We start from the raw sequence: 17,280 nt of genomic DNA on the forward strand, positions 1-17,280 counted from the left end.
CTTTGCTTTGTTTTGTTTTGTTTTGTTTTGTTTTGTTTTAAACATCATGGAGTCCCAAGCTTGTATTTTGAGTGAGAAGGCTACAGAATATCTGTGAAAGAAGAAATAACCTGCTGAGCACTAAGCCTTGTGCTCAGCAAGCCTGTGGCCAGAGATCGGGCACTGGCGAGGGATGCTCACATTGGGATAATTGTGTCATCCTGTAGCTCTCGGTACTTACCAAGGACCCAGCACATTGTAGGCCTTCAATAAATGTGGGCTGAATGACTAGCTGGGACATCACAGAATAAGAAATGAAAGCCTGGAGTTCACCTCAGCTAGCCACACAGCACTATGGCTCTTGACCTCTAGGGCCAATGTATGGCCCTAAATCTATCTATAAAACTACATCACAGAAAAATGTACAAACTTAACTTTTCATTTTTAAAGTACTATGTGTAATATCAAAGTAAACTAAGACTAATGTAGCAAACATTTATTAAACACTCATTATGTTCCCAGAAGTTTGCTGTGTATGTCATATACATCACCTCATTTACTACTCAGCCTGATGCCACAAGGTAAATACTATTATTATCATTAGAAGAAACTAAAGCTTGCAGGGGAGAGCAGGGTTACATCAATTTGCCAAGAGCTAGTATGTGGCACAGCGTCTCAAGCAGACTAACATCAGAGCCCAAGGCCTGAGCAAAAGGGAAAAGAGAGGGGATCTAATCAGAAACACCAAGGATACTTTGTAGATTGCATAAGAGCACACTGTATAACCTACACAATTAAATTTTCAAGAAGCAGAAAAACTGAACTCATGGAAAACTAAGCTTTAAAAAGCTGTCCAACCATAACCAACAATGTCATATAGATATATGATTTCTTATGCACTGATACTACACAGTGAGGACATAGCATCACTTTTGTAGTATTCTTGCAAAAAAAAGTATAAACTCAATCTTATCATGTGAAAACACCAGATAAATCCAAACTGAGAGACAGTCTACAAAATAACAGACTTATCAAAAGTGTCAGGTCATGAAACGCAGGAAAGATTGAGAAACCATCACAGACTAGAGAAAGTTAAGGAGACACAACAACTAAATGCAATGTGGGATCCTGGATTGGATCCTGGAACAAAAACACATTAAAGTAGTAAATTTCAAATAAAGCCTACAGTTTAGTTAGCAGTGCTGTACCAATGTTAATTTTCTTATTTTGATAACTATACTATGATTATTTAAATTGTTAACATTAGAGGAATCTGGGTAAAAACTACACGTGAACTCTATATTATTTTCGCAACTTTTCTGTACGTCTAAAATTATTTCAAAATAAATTTTTTTAAGTTTTCCAAAAATTACCTCTAAAAAGAAATTAGGTCCAGATACAGAGTTGAATTGTTTCCATCTTTCAAGGAATATTCTTATGGTATATAAACTGTTCTAGAGCATAAAAACAATGGAAAGTGTCCCAAACCATTTTATAAAGCTAATGTAAATCTGATATTAAAATCTGGCAATACTACCTCAAGGCAAGAAAACTACTGTCCAATCTCACAAATATAGATTCAAAAATCCTAAATAAAATATTAAAAACTTAAAATCAGCAATACATCTAAAAAAAATCATCATGATAAAGTATGTTTAATTCCAAGAATACTACAATGGCTCCTATTAGGAAATTTATTAAAAGTATAGGTCAAATGTATTTGATAACATTCAACACTCATTTCTGATTTTTAAAACCACATCTATTAAGCTAGAAATAAAAGGATACTTTCACATCTACTTCAAGACCAGAAGTCAGAAATTAAAGTATCACCATTGTTATATAATATTATTCTGGATGTTCTTGCCATTGCAATAAGAAAAGAAAAGGATAGAAGATGTTCAAGTATCAAAATGGAGGAAAAACTGTTATTATTTGAAAATGATATAAAAACCATTGGAACAGAGGATTTAATATGTGGCATTCTTGCAAACAAAAACTCATAGCTTTTCTATATGACAACTACAGTTTCAAAATGGAATAGGAAATGATCATGATCATAACAACCAGAAAACATAAAATACCTAGAATGGTGAAGAATATAAAAGAAGAAAACTGCAAAGCTTGGCTTACGGACATAAAAAGAAATTCAAATAAATAAAACAATTTAGAAGTTAGATGTGCAGGCTTGACAAGGGTATAGGAAAACAGACAATGTCTGTTGCAATACATTGTTGCAAAAGTATAAATTGGTAAACTGCTTTAAAGGGTAACTTAGCAATATCTATCAAAACTTAAATGCACATATAACTCAGCATCCCTGGCTGCCTACAGGGAGAGCAAACAGGCCACAACAGAAGGACACACGTAGGCCACAACCGAAGGACACACGTAGCCCACACAGAGGTGACCCCTGGAACATCGAGAACTGAGGGAAGCACAGTGGAAGCCTCCTAAGGCATCACTTACATAAGGTCACCTATCCAAGAGCAGGAGACGTAGCTGACCTACCTAATACGTAGACACAAGCACAGGGAAAGAGGCAAAATGAGGAGGCAAAAGAACACATTCCAAGTAAGGGAACAGGACAAAACCCCAGAAAACGAACTAAGTGAAACAGAAATGAGCAACCTACCTGACAGAGAGTTCAAACTAAGAGTGTTAAGGATGCTCACTGATCTGGGGAGAAGAATAGATGAACTCAGTGAGAATGTCAACAAAGAAATGGAAGATATGAAAAAGAACCAATCAGAAATGAAGAATACAATACTGGAAGTGAAAAATTCATTAGAGGGACTCAAAAGCAGAGTAGAGGATACAGAAGAACGGATCTGTGAGTTGGACAAAAGACTAGAAGAAATTACCCAAGCTGAACAGGTAAAAGAGAAAAGAATTAAAAAGAGTGAGGACAGTCTAAGGGACCTCTGGGACAACATCAAGTGCACTAACATCCGTGTTATAGGTGTCCCGGAAGGAGTAGAGTGAGACAAGGGGGAAGAGAATCTATTTCAAGAAATAATAGATGAAAACTTCCCTAACCTAAGGAAGGAAACAGACATCCAGGTACAGGAAGCACAGAGAGCCCCAAACAAGATAAACCCAAAAAGGCCCACACCAAGACACATCATAATCAAAATGTCCAGAATTAAAGATAAAGAGAGAATCCTAAAAGCCGCAAGAGAATGTCAAGTTACATACAAAGGAAACACCATAAGGCTATCAGCTGACTTCTCAGCAGAAACCTTACAGGCTAGAAGAGAATGGCACAATATATTTAAAGTGCTAAAAGGAAAAAACTTACAGCCAAGAATACTCTACCCAGCAAGGTTATCATTCAAAATGGAAGGAGAGATCAAAAATTTCCCAGAGAAGCAAAAATTAAAGGAGTTTGCCACCAAGAAACCAGTGCTACAAGAAATGTTAAAGGGACTGATTTAAGGGGAAAAGAAAAGACCACAAATAAGAAAAATTATCTATTTCCATGATAAGAACGTAACAGATACAAATGCACAAAAAAGAGGTTAGATATGATATCAAAAATATAAAAGGAGGGAGGAGGGGAGTTAAAGAGTACAGCTTTCAGACAGAGGTCAAACTAAAGTGACCATCAATTCTGTATAGAAGAACAAAGGAACAGAGAAGGACTACTAGAAAACTGAGAAAAAAAAAGTTAAAAAATGGCAGTAAGTACATACTTATCAATAGCTACTTTAAACGTCAATGGACTAAATGCTCCAATTAAAAGGCATAGGGTGGCATAGGGTGGCTGACTGGATAAAAAAACAAGACCCATATATATGCTGCATACAAGGGACACACTTCAGACCTAAAGACACTCACAAACTGAAATTGAAGGGATGGAAAAAGATACTCCACGCAAATGGCAATGAAAAGAAAGCTGGGGTAGCAGTACTCATATCAGACAAAATAGACTTTAAAACAAAAACTGTAAAAAGAGACAAAGAAGGGCATTACATAATGATCAAGGGAACAATCCAACAAGAGGATATAACACTTGTAAATATCTACACACCCAATGTAGGTGCACCTAAATATATAAAGCAATTATTAACAGACATAAAAACAGAAATAGACAGTAACACAATAATAGTAGGGGACTTTAACACTCCTCTTACACCAACGGATAGATCATCCAAACAGAAGATCAATAAGGAAACATTGGCCTTAAATGACACACTAGAACAGATGGACCTAGTAGATATATACAGAGCATTCCATCCAAAAACCAAAGAATATACGTTCTTTTCAAATGCACATGGAACATTCTCCAGGATTGATCACATATTAGGCCACAAAACAAGTCTCCATAAATTTAAGAAGATTGAAATAATACCAAGCATCTTTTCAGACCACAATGGTATGAAACTAGAAATCAACTATAGGAAGAAAATCAGAAAAGCCACAAATACGTGGAGATTAAACAAAATGCTACTGAACAACGACTGGGTTAACGAAGAAATCAAAGAAGAAATCAAAAAATACCTGGAGACAAAGGAAAATGAAAATACGACATGCCAGAATTTATGGGATACAGCAAAAGCGGTTCTAAGAGGGAAGTTTATAGCAATACAGGCCTATCTCAACAAACAAGAAAAATCTCAAATAAACAATCTAACAATGCACCTAAAGGAACTGGAAAAAGAACAAACCAAGCCAAAAATCAGTAGAAGAAGGGAAATAATAAAAATCAGAGCAGAAATTAATGAAATAGAGAGCAAAAAAAAAAGTAGAAAAAATTAATAAAACCAAGAGCTGGTTCTTTGAAAAGATCAACAAAATTGACAAACCTTTAGCTAGACTCACCAAGAAAAAAAGAGAGAAGGCACAAATAAGTAAAATCAGAAATGAAAGAGGAGAGGTTACAACAGACACCTCAGAAATACAAAAGATTATAAGAGAATACTATGAAGAGCTATATGCCAACCAATTCGACAATCTGGATAAATTCTTAGAATCATACAACCTTCCAAAACTGGATCAAGAAGAAGTAGAGAATTTGAATAGACCAATCACCAGGAAGGAGATTGAAACAGTAATCAAAAACCTCCCCAAAAATAAAAGTCCAGGACCAGACGGCTTCCCTGCTGAATTCTGCCAAACATTTAAAGAAAACTTAATACCCATCCTTCTCAAACTCTTCCAAAAAATTGAGGAGGGGGGGAAGCTCCCTAACTCATTCTACGAAGCTGACATTACCCTGATACCAAAACCAGACAAGGACAACACAAAAAAAGAAAATTACAGGCCAATATCACTGATGAACATCGATGCAAAAATCCTCAACAAAATACTAGCAAATCGCATACAACAATACGTTAAAAAGATTATACACCATGATCAAGTGGGATTTATTCCAGGTATGCAGGGATGGTTTAACATTCGCAAATCAATCAACGTAATACACCACATTAATAAAATGAAGAATAAAAATCACATGATTATCTCAATAGATGCAGAGAAAGCATTTGACAAGCTACAGCATTCATTTATGATAAAAACTCTGAATAAAATGGGGATAGAAGGAAAGTACCTCAACATAATAAAGACCATATATGAGAAACCCACAGCTAATATCATCCTCAATGGTGAAAAACTGAAAGCTATCCCTCTAAGAACAGGAACCAGACAAGGATGCCCACTGTCACCACTCCTATTTAACATAGTACTGGAAGTCTTAGCCAGAGCAATCAGGCAAGAGAAAGAAATAAAAGGGATCCAAATTGGAAAGGAAGAAGTGAAACTGTCACTATTTGCAGATGACATGATTTTATATACAGAAAACCCTAAAGAATCCACCAGAAAACTTTTAGAAGTAATAAACGAATATGGTAAAGTTGCAGGATACAAAATCAACATACAAAAATCAGTTGCATTTCTGTACACTAACAATGAAGTAGCAGAAAGAGAAATTAAGAATACCATCCCAGTTACAATTGCAACAAAAAGAATAAAATACCTAGGAATAAACTTAACCAAAGAGGTGAAAGAGCTGTACACCGAAAACTATAAAACATTTCTGAAAGAAATTGAAGAAGACACAAAGAAATGGAAAGATAGTCCGTGCTCCTGGATTGGAAGAATTAACATAGTTAAGATGTCCATACTTCCTAAAGCCATCTATAGATTCAATGCAATCCCTATCAAAATTCCAACAACATTTTTCACAGAAATAGAACAAAGAATCCTAAAATTTATATGGAACAACAAAAGACCCCGAATAGCTAAAGAAATCCTGAGAGAAAAGAACAAAGCTGGAGGTATCACACTCCCTGATTTCAAAATATACTACAAAGCGATAGTAACCAAAACAGCATGGTACTGGCACAAAAACAGACACACAGATCAATGGAATAGAATCGAAAGCCCAGAAATAAACCCTCACATCTATGGACAGGTAATCTTTGACAAAGGAGCCAAGAACATACAATGGGGAAAAGAAAGTCTCTTCAACAAATGGTGTGGGGAAAACTGGATAGCCACATGCCAAAAAATGAAAGTAGACCCTTACCTTACACCATACACAAAAATTAACTCCAAATGGATTAAAGACTTGAATGTAAGACCTGAAACTGTGAAACTTCTAGAAGAAAACATAGGCAGTACGCTCTTCGACATCGGTCTTAGCAACATCTTTTCAAACACCATGTCTGACCGGGCAAGAGAAACAATAGAAAAAATAAACAAATGGGACTACATCAAACTAAAAAGCTTCTGCACAGCAAAGGAAACCATCAACAAACAAAAAAACAACCTAACAATTGGGAGAAGATATTTGCAAACCATACATCTGATAAGGGCTTAATCTCCAAAATATATAAAGAACTCATGCATCTCAACAACAAAAAAACTAACAACCCAATTAAAAAATGGGCAAAAGACCTGAACAGACATTTCTCCAAAGAAGATATACAGATGGCCAACAGGCACATGAAAAGATGTTCAAAATCATTAACTATCAGGGACATGCAAATCAAAACTACAATGAGCTATCACCTCACGCCCGTCAGAATGGCTATAATTAACAAGACAGGAAACAACATGTGTTGGAGAGGATGTGGAGAGAAGGGAACTCTCATACACTGCTGGTGGGAGTGCAAACTAGTGCAGCCACTATGGAAAACAGTATGGAGATTCCTCAAAAAATCAAGGATAGAACTACCATATGATCCAGCTATTCCACTGCTGGGTATTTATCCAAAGAACTTGAAAACACCAATTTGTAAAGGTACATGCACCCCTGTGTTCATTGCAGCCTTACTCACAATAGCCAAGACTTGGAAGCAACCTAAGTGCCCATCAAGGGACGAATGGATAAAGAAGATGTGGTATAGATACACAATGGAATACTACTCAGCCATAAGAAACGATGAAATCCAGCCATTTGTGACAACATGGATGGACATTGAGGGTATAATGCAAAGTGAAATAAGTCAGAGGGAGAAGGTCAAATACCGTATGATTTCCTTCATTAAGTAGTAGATAATAACAACAATAAACAAATACACAGAGACAGAGATTGGATTGGTGGTTACCAGAGGGGAAGGGGGGAGGGAGGAGGGTGAAAGGGATAATTCGGTACATGTGTGTGGTGATGGGTTGTAATTAGTATTTTGGTGGTGAACATGATGTAATCTATGCAGAAATAGAAGTATAATGATGTACATCTGAAATTTTTACAATGTTATAAACCAATGTTACTGCAATAAACAAAAAATTAAAAAAAAAAAAACTTAAATGCACATAACCTTTGACCCAGAAATTCTACCTCTAGACGTTTATCTTACAGATAATATATATACAAAGATATATATATATATATGAGTGTGTGTATGTGTGTGTGCACACATGCATATGCGAGGCTACTCAATATAGCCTTGTTCTTCATAGCAAAAAGCTAGGAACAACATAAATATTGAAAAATAAGAGACTGATTAAGTAAAGATGACACATCAGCATTATAAAATACTATGAAGCCATACTATAAATAGTATGATCATTTTAATGAAAAATATTTTTGTAAAATATTTTTTTTTAAATCAAATAAGACGTACACACTTCTAAAAATTAGCACTGTTGGGGCCGTCCTGGTGGCACAAGCGGTTGGGTACGCACGCTCTGCTGCGGCGGCAGGGGGTTCGCCAGTTCGGATCCCGGGCGCGCACCAACGCACCACTTGTTAAGCCATGCTGTAGTGGCATCCAGTGTAAAGTAGAGGAAGATGGGCACAGATGTTAGCCCAGAGCCAGTCTTCCTCAGCAAAAAAAGAGGAGGATTGGCATTGGATGTTAGCTCAGGGCTGGTCCTCCTCACAAAAAAAAAAAAAAAAAATACCACTGTACTTTTATCTGAGTGGCAGAATTATGGTAACTTATTTTCTTCCCTGCTTTTCTGTTTCCCAAATTTTCTACAATACTCATGTATTGTAATTAGCAGGGAAAAGTAACACAAGCTTTATCTGCGGATAAAAGGAATTCTAGTACCTAATATTTGCATTGCGTTTGCCCATATATAATGTGCATTCACGTGCATTGTCTCCAAATTCTATATTTGCAATTGCCATCTTGCAAAACTCAGAACAAAGTTTTTCATTTTTCACCGGTCTCTACCATTATCTCAACGCACTCAATACTGTAGCCAATAATATAATTACATTCTGATCTTGAGTCAAGAAGTGAAACTACCAGTCAGCTTGTGTAAAGAGAGGGAAAAAGATGATCATGGCAGCAAGGAGGGGAAAAAGTGGGTATTTATCCTGCAAGCCTCAAATTTCCAATTTTATCCACTACAAGAAGCAGAGGCTACATTTGTTTCATCAACTTTTCTTTACCCCCTGAGAAGTGTGTTGTATTATCTGCTTGTGCACAATGATATGTTGCTTTAGGAAGCCAGGAACAGGAAGCTGAATTGTATGCTCTAAGGTTTAGATTTTGTCTAACTGTATCTCAACAGCAAGAACTGGGATGTGGCTCTCAGCATAAACATGCCACCTGTGATATGTACAATTACAGTTCCTCTATAATCACCAATATGCCAGATCTGAGAAAATGTTCAATAGCCCAAGTGTCTACAATACCCTACAGCGTCTGCTTCAGAGAAAGCCCTAACCACATGCGGGTGGAAATGTTTTGTACCTGTGATTTTGATGGGAACTTCCCCAGATCCATTTTTAGGAATTACGTGCTTTCAATCATACGTGTTTGTGGTTCTCAAACTTCTGCGTATATAGAATAGGCTTAGGGGGCCGTAATCTGGAAGGAGGGGGGGCTAGGAGCAGTGGCTTTCAAAATTTTTTACCTCAATTTAACGTAATGGTTATTCTGTTTATTTCACGTTGTGGCCCATGACAAACATACATGTAACATGCATAAATATACACACAAACAGGTAATTATATTACTAAAATAAAAGTTTTATAAAACAATACTTATGCTGCATGTAACACACTGACGCTATTCTATTATGTTATGTTCTAGTCTATTCCATTCTATCAAAAATTCTACCCAAATCTCACTAAAATTATTCCAACAGGCCATCACGATGGCAACTTGCAGTTGGAAACAGACTGGGGAGGGGTTTTTAAGTCCTGGATTTATGATCTTTTTGAACGCTAGAGTCTCCCCAGACAAATCCCTTGGCGTCACCAGCACATGGTATCTTTTTGCTCTAGTTGACTTCTCCAAGAAGAAAAGCTTGAGAACTTATGAGAAGTCGTGGGAGTGTTCAGAATCAAATTTCTAAAATCCTATTTATGGAAATCAAATCTGTTGAGGTAACTCAAATTATCGGCTCTTTCTCTTTCTCACAACCCCTTTTAGATACCCAAGCAGGGGGAGGGGCCACTGGCAGCGGAGTTACCGTAGGAAGAACTGTTGAAGAGTTCGATGTTGAAGAAGGCGTAGTCTCCGCTGGTCATCCCGTGCCTGTGCGCTGCCAGCATGATGCCCCGGATGGTGTCGCCGCTCGCACACATGATCACCACTGGGGAGGGAGGAACAAACAACACGCGTGAAACGCCCCTTCCCAGAGCACAGCGAGGGCGCTGAGACCAGTGGGGGACGCCTGACAAGGAACAGGGTATTTATATAATCCTCAAGTATCTCCAAATTACGAAGGGAAAGAATAGTCACTTTACAGTGGAAAACCCTAGCGGTGGCCACCATAACGAAATGATGGAAGCCAACATCACCAACCATGGGAACAGACTCATGAGCCTCCTAATGAAATACACCCAGGGCCAAAAACCTCAAAATGGGCAACCTGAATCTAATCAGAAGGAAGCAGCCACAAACCCCGCTGGGGAAACAGTGTAGAATGGTTAGCCTATGCTCTCTAAAATGGTCAGTTTCGTGAAAAATGAAGACAGGCTGAGGAAATGTTCTAGACTGAAAGAGACTTAGAGGAACAGAAAACTGAATGCAATGTGTGATCCTGAATTGGATCCTTAAAAGAATAATAATAAAAGTTTTGCTATAAAAGACATTATGAGACAATTGGAAAAATCTGAATAAGGTGTGTAAATTAGATAACGGTATTGTGTTTGTGTTCAAGTTCTTGCTTTTCATAACTATAATGTGGTTATATAAGTGAATGTCCTTGTTCTTAGGAAACAGACACTTGAATATTTAGGGATAAAGGAGCATGATGGCTGTACTTACTCTCAAATAGTTCATAAAAAGATAGCAGTATCAGTGTGTATATATGTGATATGCTTGGAGAAAGAGAGAGAGAGGGAGGGAAGGAGAGGGGAGGGGAGGAATTTGGAATGACAAAGCATATGTGGCAGAATGTTAACAATTGGTAAAAATCTGGGTAAAGGCTATACAGAGGTCCTTTATACTTTTTTACATCTTTTCCAAAAGTGTAAAATTATTTCAAAATAAAGTTTTTTAAAAAATACTTCAAATAAATCACCAGATTGCCCAATTTAAGACAATGAAGAGTGTCAACTGCTTTTTATACTTAATAGCATGGTAAATACATTTTCCTGAAAAAGCAAACTGAATGGTTTTAGGGAAAGCATTCATTGCAGTGAGTAGTACAGGCATTCTGCTATCTGAATTTTGAAACACTTTTCTCAAACAGCCTCAACGTATATAGGAAATAGTTAACAAAATTCTAGGCCCCTCCCCATGTTCTCTCAGTTTATATCCACACTGTCAGATTTGAGAGGCTTTAAACAATTTCAGAATATTGTTGCCCGCCACATAAGAGCTACAACAGCCTGGAGTGAATTGGTGACCTGGCCGTTATCCAGTTAATCTGATCACTGTTGATGGCTCCCAGTCCCCATGACGGGGACCACTGTGTTTTGCTGCATACTCAGAAGAGAGGAGAGAGAGGAGAGACCGGAGAGGCCTGGATGCCGGAACCGCGTTATCATCATGCCTGCCAGCCCTCCGAGATGTGTATGTTCGTTGTAAAAGCACGGGTGCTGAAAGATGTAAAACAAACTCCAGGCTGTGCCAAAGCTGCCTTGGCAACCTGCATGGAGGGTAGGCGCTCGTTGATATTTAGTTTACTGCACACGTTGATTTAGAGTGTTGGATCATGACTCTGACATTTCTAACTACCAAAGGACTCAGTGTACAGGGTAAAAGCCCTGGACGAGCTTTTTAAACAATACAAAACTTGTAGAGATCTATAACTGTGGGATTAGGTGTTGCTTGTGCCTGGAAATAGGATTATATATTTGGGATAAATAGTCAAATTCCAAGATGCCTCAGTAAGGAAGCTTTCGAAGAAACTTCTCATTATTCCTTATGACCTAGATCCTTGTTTTAGCTCCGATAAGGGGCTGAGGCTGGACCAGTTTGAAAAGTGTGGATTCTGAGAGTGGGCATCTCCAGGAGGCTCCAGGAAGTGCTGGCAGACTGTCCACTGGCAGCCCTCATTATTTTTTGATCAACTGATCATAGTCTGGAGTCTGGCTCTAAACCCCCCCGCACAGAACCTGATTCTGTCACATGTGAAGAGTAGAGTCATTGCTTAGGGGCAGAGTCCCAATAACCTAACTCAGATATTTTTAGAATGAAATACAGATTACTTAATTTCAGTGAGGACCAGAATGGTTATGAACATGTTTGTGTCAACATGTACCTGGGCATGCTAATTGAGGAGCCAAATTATAAGCAGTAGGATGTTAGTAAGGATGAAATCAGAATCAGGGAAGTCAGTTGGAGGATTAGGGCATCCAAAGGCATCAGGCCTTGATAACCCTAAGCATCCAACTGAGAACTATACATGGCCCAGGACTGAACGGGCTGTGTCCTCAGGCCAGAGCACAGCTTCCCTAAGTCCTGGATGGGCTCTGCCCAACACTAGCCTCGCTCTCACTTCTTTTTCTACTTTTACAGTCCTGGCCCATCTCCTTCTCTCTATCCCCATCACCACCAAGACCAAGCCCTTCTGATGGACCCATTCTTTCTTTAAATGTCAGTACCTGCTTAGACTGAGCAAAAGTGACCCAGAGTGGCATTGTGTCTATCTGAGCAGACTTTATTTTAGATCTCATCCATTTTGTGTTGACCATGTGGTTCAGCTCTCAAAAGGAAACCCTAACTTCCAAGTTCATGGGCAGGGTATTGTTTTTCTCGCATAAAACAAACCCATAATGCACATTATCATCCAGTTTAAGTTGGAACAAGCACTTGAGGACACTCGCAAAGCAGTCAGAATGCAGAATCCTTCTAGAATTGTAGGATGCTCCTGAATCTCTTATAGCTGTTTCATTCGTGCCTAATTCAACAGCAAGTATTTTTAGCATTCTATCAGAGGGTTTAAAATAGTTTTCACTAAAATAGCTTTCTCTTCCTACTCGTGTTTTATCAGTTTATATAATAACTAATTAAATTACATACTTATGATAATAAGCACAACTGGCATAAACAGATTTGGGGACAACTATTGGAAAGTATATGGACAAGTTGAGAAGTGTGTGGACATACTCAGGAGAAGTATGCTGGCTACCAGCGTTCACCAACAGTCAATATAGTTAAGAGCATCAGCCAATCCTGCAAGCTGCTTAAGTGGAGGTCAGTTAAGACAATTTCTTATGATGTCACTTATATGTAGAATCTAGAAAACAAATGAAACGAAACAGAAAACAGACTCATAGATACAAACTAGTAGATGGCAGAGTAGAGAGGGGTTGGGGGGAGCAGGTGAAATAGGTGAAGGGGATTAAGGGGTACAAACTTCCAGTTAGAAAATAAATAAGTCATGGGAGTGTAATGTACAGCGTAGGGATATATAGCCAATAATATTGTAATAACTTTGTATGTTGTCAACATACCATCTGTCAGATGGTAACTAGACTTATGGGTGATCGTTTCATAATGTAGATAAATCTCGACTCACTGTGATGTACACCTGAAATGGACTATTATTCAACCTTAAAAAGGAGTGAAATTCTGACACACGCTACAGCATGGATGAACCTTGAAGACATTGTGCTAATTGAATAAGCCAATCACAAAAAGACAAATATTGTATGATTCCACTTATACAAGGTACCTAGAGTAGTCAAGTTGATAGAGGCAAAAAGTAGAATGGGGGTTGCCAGGGGCCGGGGGTGAAGGGAATGGGGTGTTAGTGTTTAATGGGCACAGAATTTCAGTTTTGCAAGATAAAAGTAATTCTGGAGATGGATAGTGGTGATGCTCACACAACAATGTAAATGTGCTTGATGCCAGTGAACTGTACACTTAAACATGGTTAAGATGGTAAATTTTAGATCATGTGTATTTTACCACGATTAAAAAAAGAAAAAGTTGTGCCAGCCCCATGGCTTAGCAGTTAAGTGCGCACGCTCCGCTATTGTCGGCCCGGGTTTGGATCCCCAGCGCGCATCGATGCACTGCTTCTCCAGCCATGCTGAGGTGGTGTTCCACATACAACAACTAGAGGGATGTGCAACTATGACATACAACCATCTGCTGGGGCTTTGGGGGAAAAAAAAAAAAGAAGGATTGGCAATAGATGTTAGCTCAGAGCCGGTCTTCCTCAGCAAAAAGAGGAGGATTAGCACGACTGTTAGCTCAGGGCTGATCTTCCTCACAAAAAAAAAAAAAAAAGTAAAAAAAAAGACAATTTCTGCTGTATTTAAGTATATATAAATATATAAATACTAATTTTTTGGTCCAAATTGTTAAACTTCTGAAAGGGGGAATGATGGTGTGATTCTAAGTTTCTGGATAGACTTTTCATCATTCTGCTCTATTTTTTCCTCCTTGCTCATGAACTTGTGATGTTCCATGTCAGCCTCCACTATCTGATTCCCACAATGTCTTCTGTAAGTGGCTTCTCAGTATTGCAACCCGTTCTTGCAATCACTCTAAGAACGGCCGTGAAAAGTGCACAGGGGTAGCTATAGAAGTCAATTCAGAGAGCCAAAAACAGTCCAAGTAGCAAAGCTGAGTTAAGGGGATATCTTTTCTCCAGTCTCAGGTTTCCATTGGCACTCCTCACCTCTCAGTGTGTCTTCATTTATCCCTCTCCTTTGCTCTCCCAGAGGAAAAGGAGTGAATTGTCTGATTGGTGAGTCTAAGAAAAAAACTGAGCATACTGGACTCAGCCTTTCTGATATTTTCATATTATCCATCTGACTCCTGCATCCGTCTATCATTTAATTCTAAACTTAGAAGAGAGAAGAGATGTTCCTTTGTGGAAGCAAAGCTAGATATGCCATATGCTGCAAATTGAAAATATGATAGCAGAAATTAAAAACCAAAACTTGATATAGTAACTTTGGGGGCATTCAAAGAAATATCTAAGTAAGAGGAATTTTTTTTGAAAAAGACAGGTGGTAAATAGGAGAAAAGGGATAAGAAATGTAGAATCTCAATCCTGGAAGTGTAACAACCAAATAAAACAAATTCTAGAGGAAGATAACAGAGAAAATGAAGGAGATAAAAGACATAATATAAGAAGTTTTCCCGGAACTAAAAAACATGATTTTCTGAACTAAAGAGGCTTTCCCTACAATATCCTAACATGCGTAAGGCAAAATACTGGCACAAAAGTCAAGATGATGAAATGTTAAAACATTGGGAGCAAAGAGAAGATTCTAAAAATTTCTAGAAAAAGAAATAGATAACAAACAATAGGTCAAGAATCTGCATGAATTCAAGCTTCCTAATAGCAACATCGGAATTTAGAAGACAATCCTTCAAATTCTGAGGGAAGATGATTTCCAACCTAGAATTCTATAATGTATAAGGGTAGGATGAAGAAATTTTCAGTCATGAAAGGCCTCAAATTTTAGCTCTCATCCATCCTTTCTCAGAAAGCTCCTGGAGGATGTGCTCCACCAAAACAAGAGTATAAACCAAGAAAGAGGAACACACAGGGATCTAGTCTGAGAGACAGAGGTGATGGGAGTTGCAGCAGGATGTTGAAGAAAGAACCCCAAGTGACAACTGTGCGGCATGCTTAGAAAAGAACCACACTGGAGCAGCTCAGGAGGCTTAAAACAGAGAATTGGTAGATGATTTAGTTATAAGCCCATAGGAAACTAAGCAAACAAAAGCAGACTTTTTTTTTTAACCCCAAGGAAAACAAGTAGGACAATAATGAAAACGTCATTGTAGTAGCCTATAGGGCTCAGCTACAAATAGCATTTAGAAGGTAATAATACTGAATACTGGGCTAACCAAAAATTTTGACACAACCATATTGGAAGGATGACTGGAAGGAGAGCTTGAGTGTGTGGTCAACAGGCAGTAGAAGAGAATTAAATCATCATCTTCCACTAGGATGGCAAGAGATAAGACCTAAAACTGAAAAAATCTAAAGTAACATGTTATTTAGAGGTATGAAGTCAAATACCTACAGAAACAGCTACAAGAGTTGAAAATATTTGCCTCTGGGAAGTGCGAAATGGGGAAACTCTTGTTCCTAATAAGACGTGTCATTTTCTGACTTTTTTAACTATTTAGCTGTATAATTAACTTTCATAAAAATAAAATCTATTTTAAAAAAAGATTTCTCTCTGGCTGTTTCTACACTACATAGCAATGGGTTTCATTTGCAAAATAGAGATTGCACCTTTCTTTTTGTTGCTCACAAAGCTTCATTACTCCAAAAGCTTTCAGAATTTCTACACTGCAGTCCACAATGCTTGTTTTTTGCCTGAGGTGTGTTAGCTATTGTACACTTATCATGGGTTCTTTGCTTAAAAGTTCTACTGATCAACCACTTGGCCATTTACTCCAGCCTAATTCTAAAAATAAATGACTCTTGTGCTGATTAAATATTGTTATCTCTACAGTTGTATGCAGGCCCTGATTAATGACATATTGATAACTAAAAGCATAAAACTACAGTTCTTCATACAAAAATGTTTGTGTGTACAATACTTCTAGTACTGCATCTTATGAGATGTATAAACAACAACTGCTGGCTTTTATTGCTTGAAAATAATATTTATTTTTAACTTTGCCTTTTTAAAAATAAATTTATGATTGAGTGTAGAATATTGAGAGCAGTAGGTGAGGGTATAATGGAATCAGTTTTAAATAAAGGTCATTTTTTAAAATAATATATGCTCAGGTCTGTGTATTTTGGTGATGTTATGTTAGCGAAAGTCACGAGAGAAACAAAATTTTTTCATCGTTGACTTTGATGGTAAATCTCTGAAAAGAATGATTAATATCCTTCAGCTTTTCATTCTGCAGTACAGCACATAGCCAAATGAAATTTCAGTCATATTATTATTTGGGATGGTGGCATTATCAGATTTTACCCTGTAAGATATTCAAACATTTGTGATCTGATTTTAAAGATGAACCTAAGTCCCAAAAAGGGCTAAAAATGTAATCTCCAAAAGGGGGGGAAAATCTCTCTAGTTCTGTGATGTTTAATATGCAATTTTCAAAGACAAAAACAGGGTCAGTTACATTTTTACACTTGAGTGAGCACAAATCAGAACCACCTAACTTACTCTGAAGAGGCCTGATTGTCATCCACCTCACTGTTTGACAGAGGAGGAAATTCAGCCTCAGAGAAGGTAAGTGACTTGCACAGGCCATGCAGCAGCTGAGTGGAGACCCCAAATCCAGAACATCTGCTTATCACCCCAGGAGTCTTGCGCCAGGGCATGCCCTCACCTTCTGGTAACCGTGATTATCATCATATATATAAAATAATAACAACTGTAATAAGACCTCACACTTACTGAGCACTCAGTATGCATCTGGCATTGTTTCAGCACATTCCGTGTGTTTAGCTCATTTAATCCTCCCAGCATCCCCAAGATGGGAGTGCTGGGACTACTCCCACTTC

General features: G+C 37.9%; 1 protein-coding gene across 3 annotated transcripts in view; it reads right to left on the minus strand.

Annotated features, from left to right (window-relative positions):
- NPR3 (natriuretic peptide receptor 3) overlaps positions 1 to 17,280 on the minus strand; it is a 68,689-nt gene that overhangs the window by 47,268 nt on the left and 4,141 nt on the right. For all 3 annotated transcript variants that reach the window (XM_058564279.1, XM_058564278.1, XM_058564276.1), the window contains exon 2: positions 9,856 to 9,978. In XM_058564279.1, the coding sequence (XP_058420262.1) occupies positions 9,856 to 9,978 (123 nt within the window). The remainder of the gene's footprint in view (positions 1 to 9,855; positions 9,979 to 17,280) is intronic.

Source organism: Diceros bicornis, chromosome 20 (assembly GCF_020826845.1).
Source record: "Diceros bicornis minor isolate mBicDic1 chromosome 20, mDicBic1.mat.cur, whole genome shotgun sequence".
Classification (NCBI taxonomy): domain Eukaryota; kingdom Metazoa; phylum Chordata; class Mammalia; order Perissodactyla; family Rhinocerotidae; genus Diceros; species Diceros bicornis.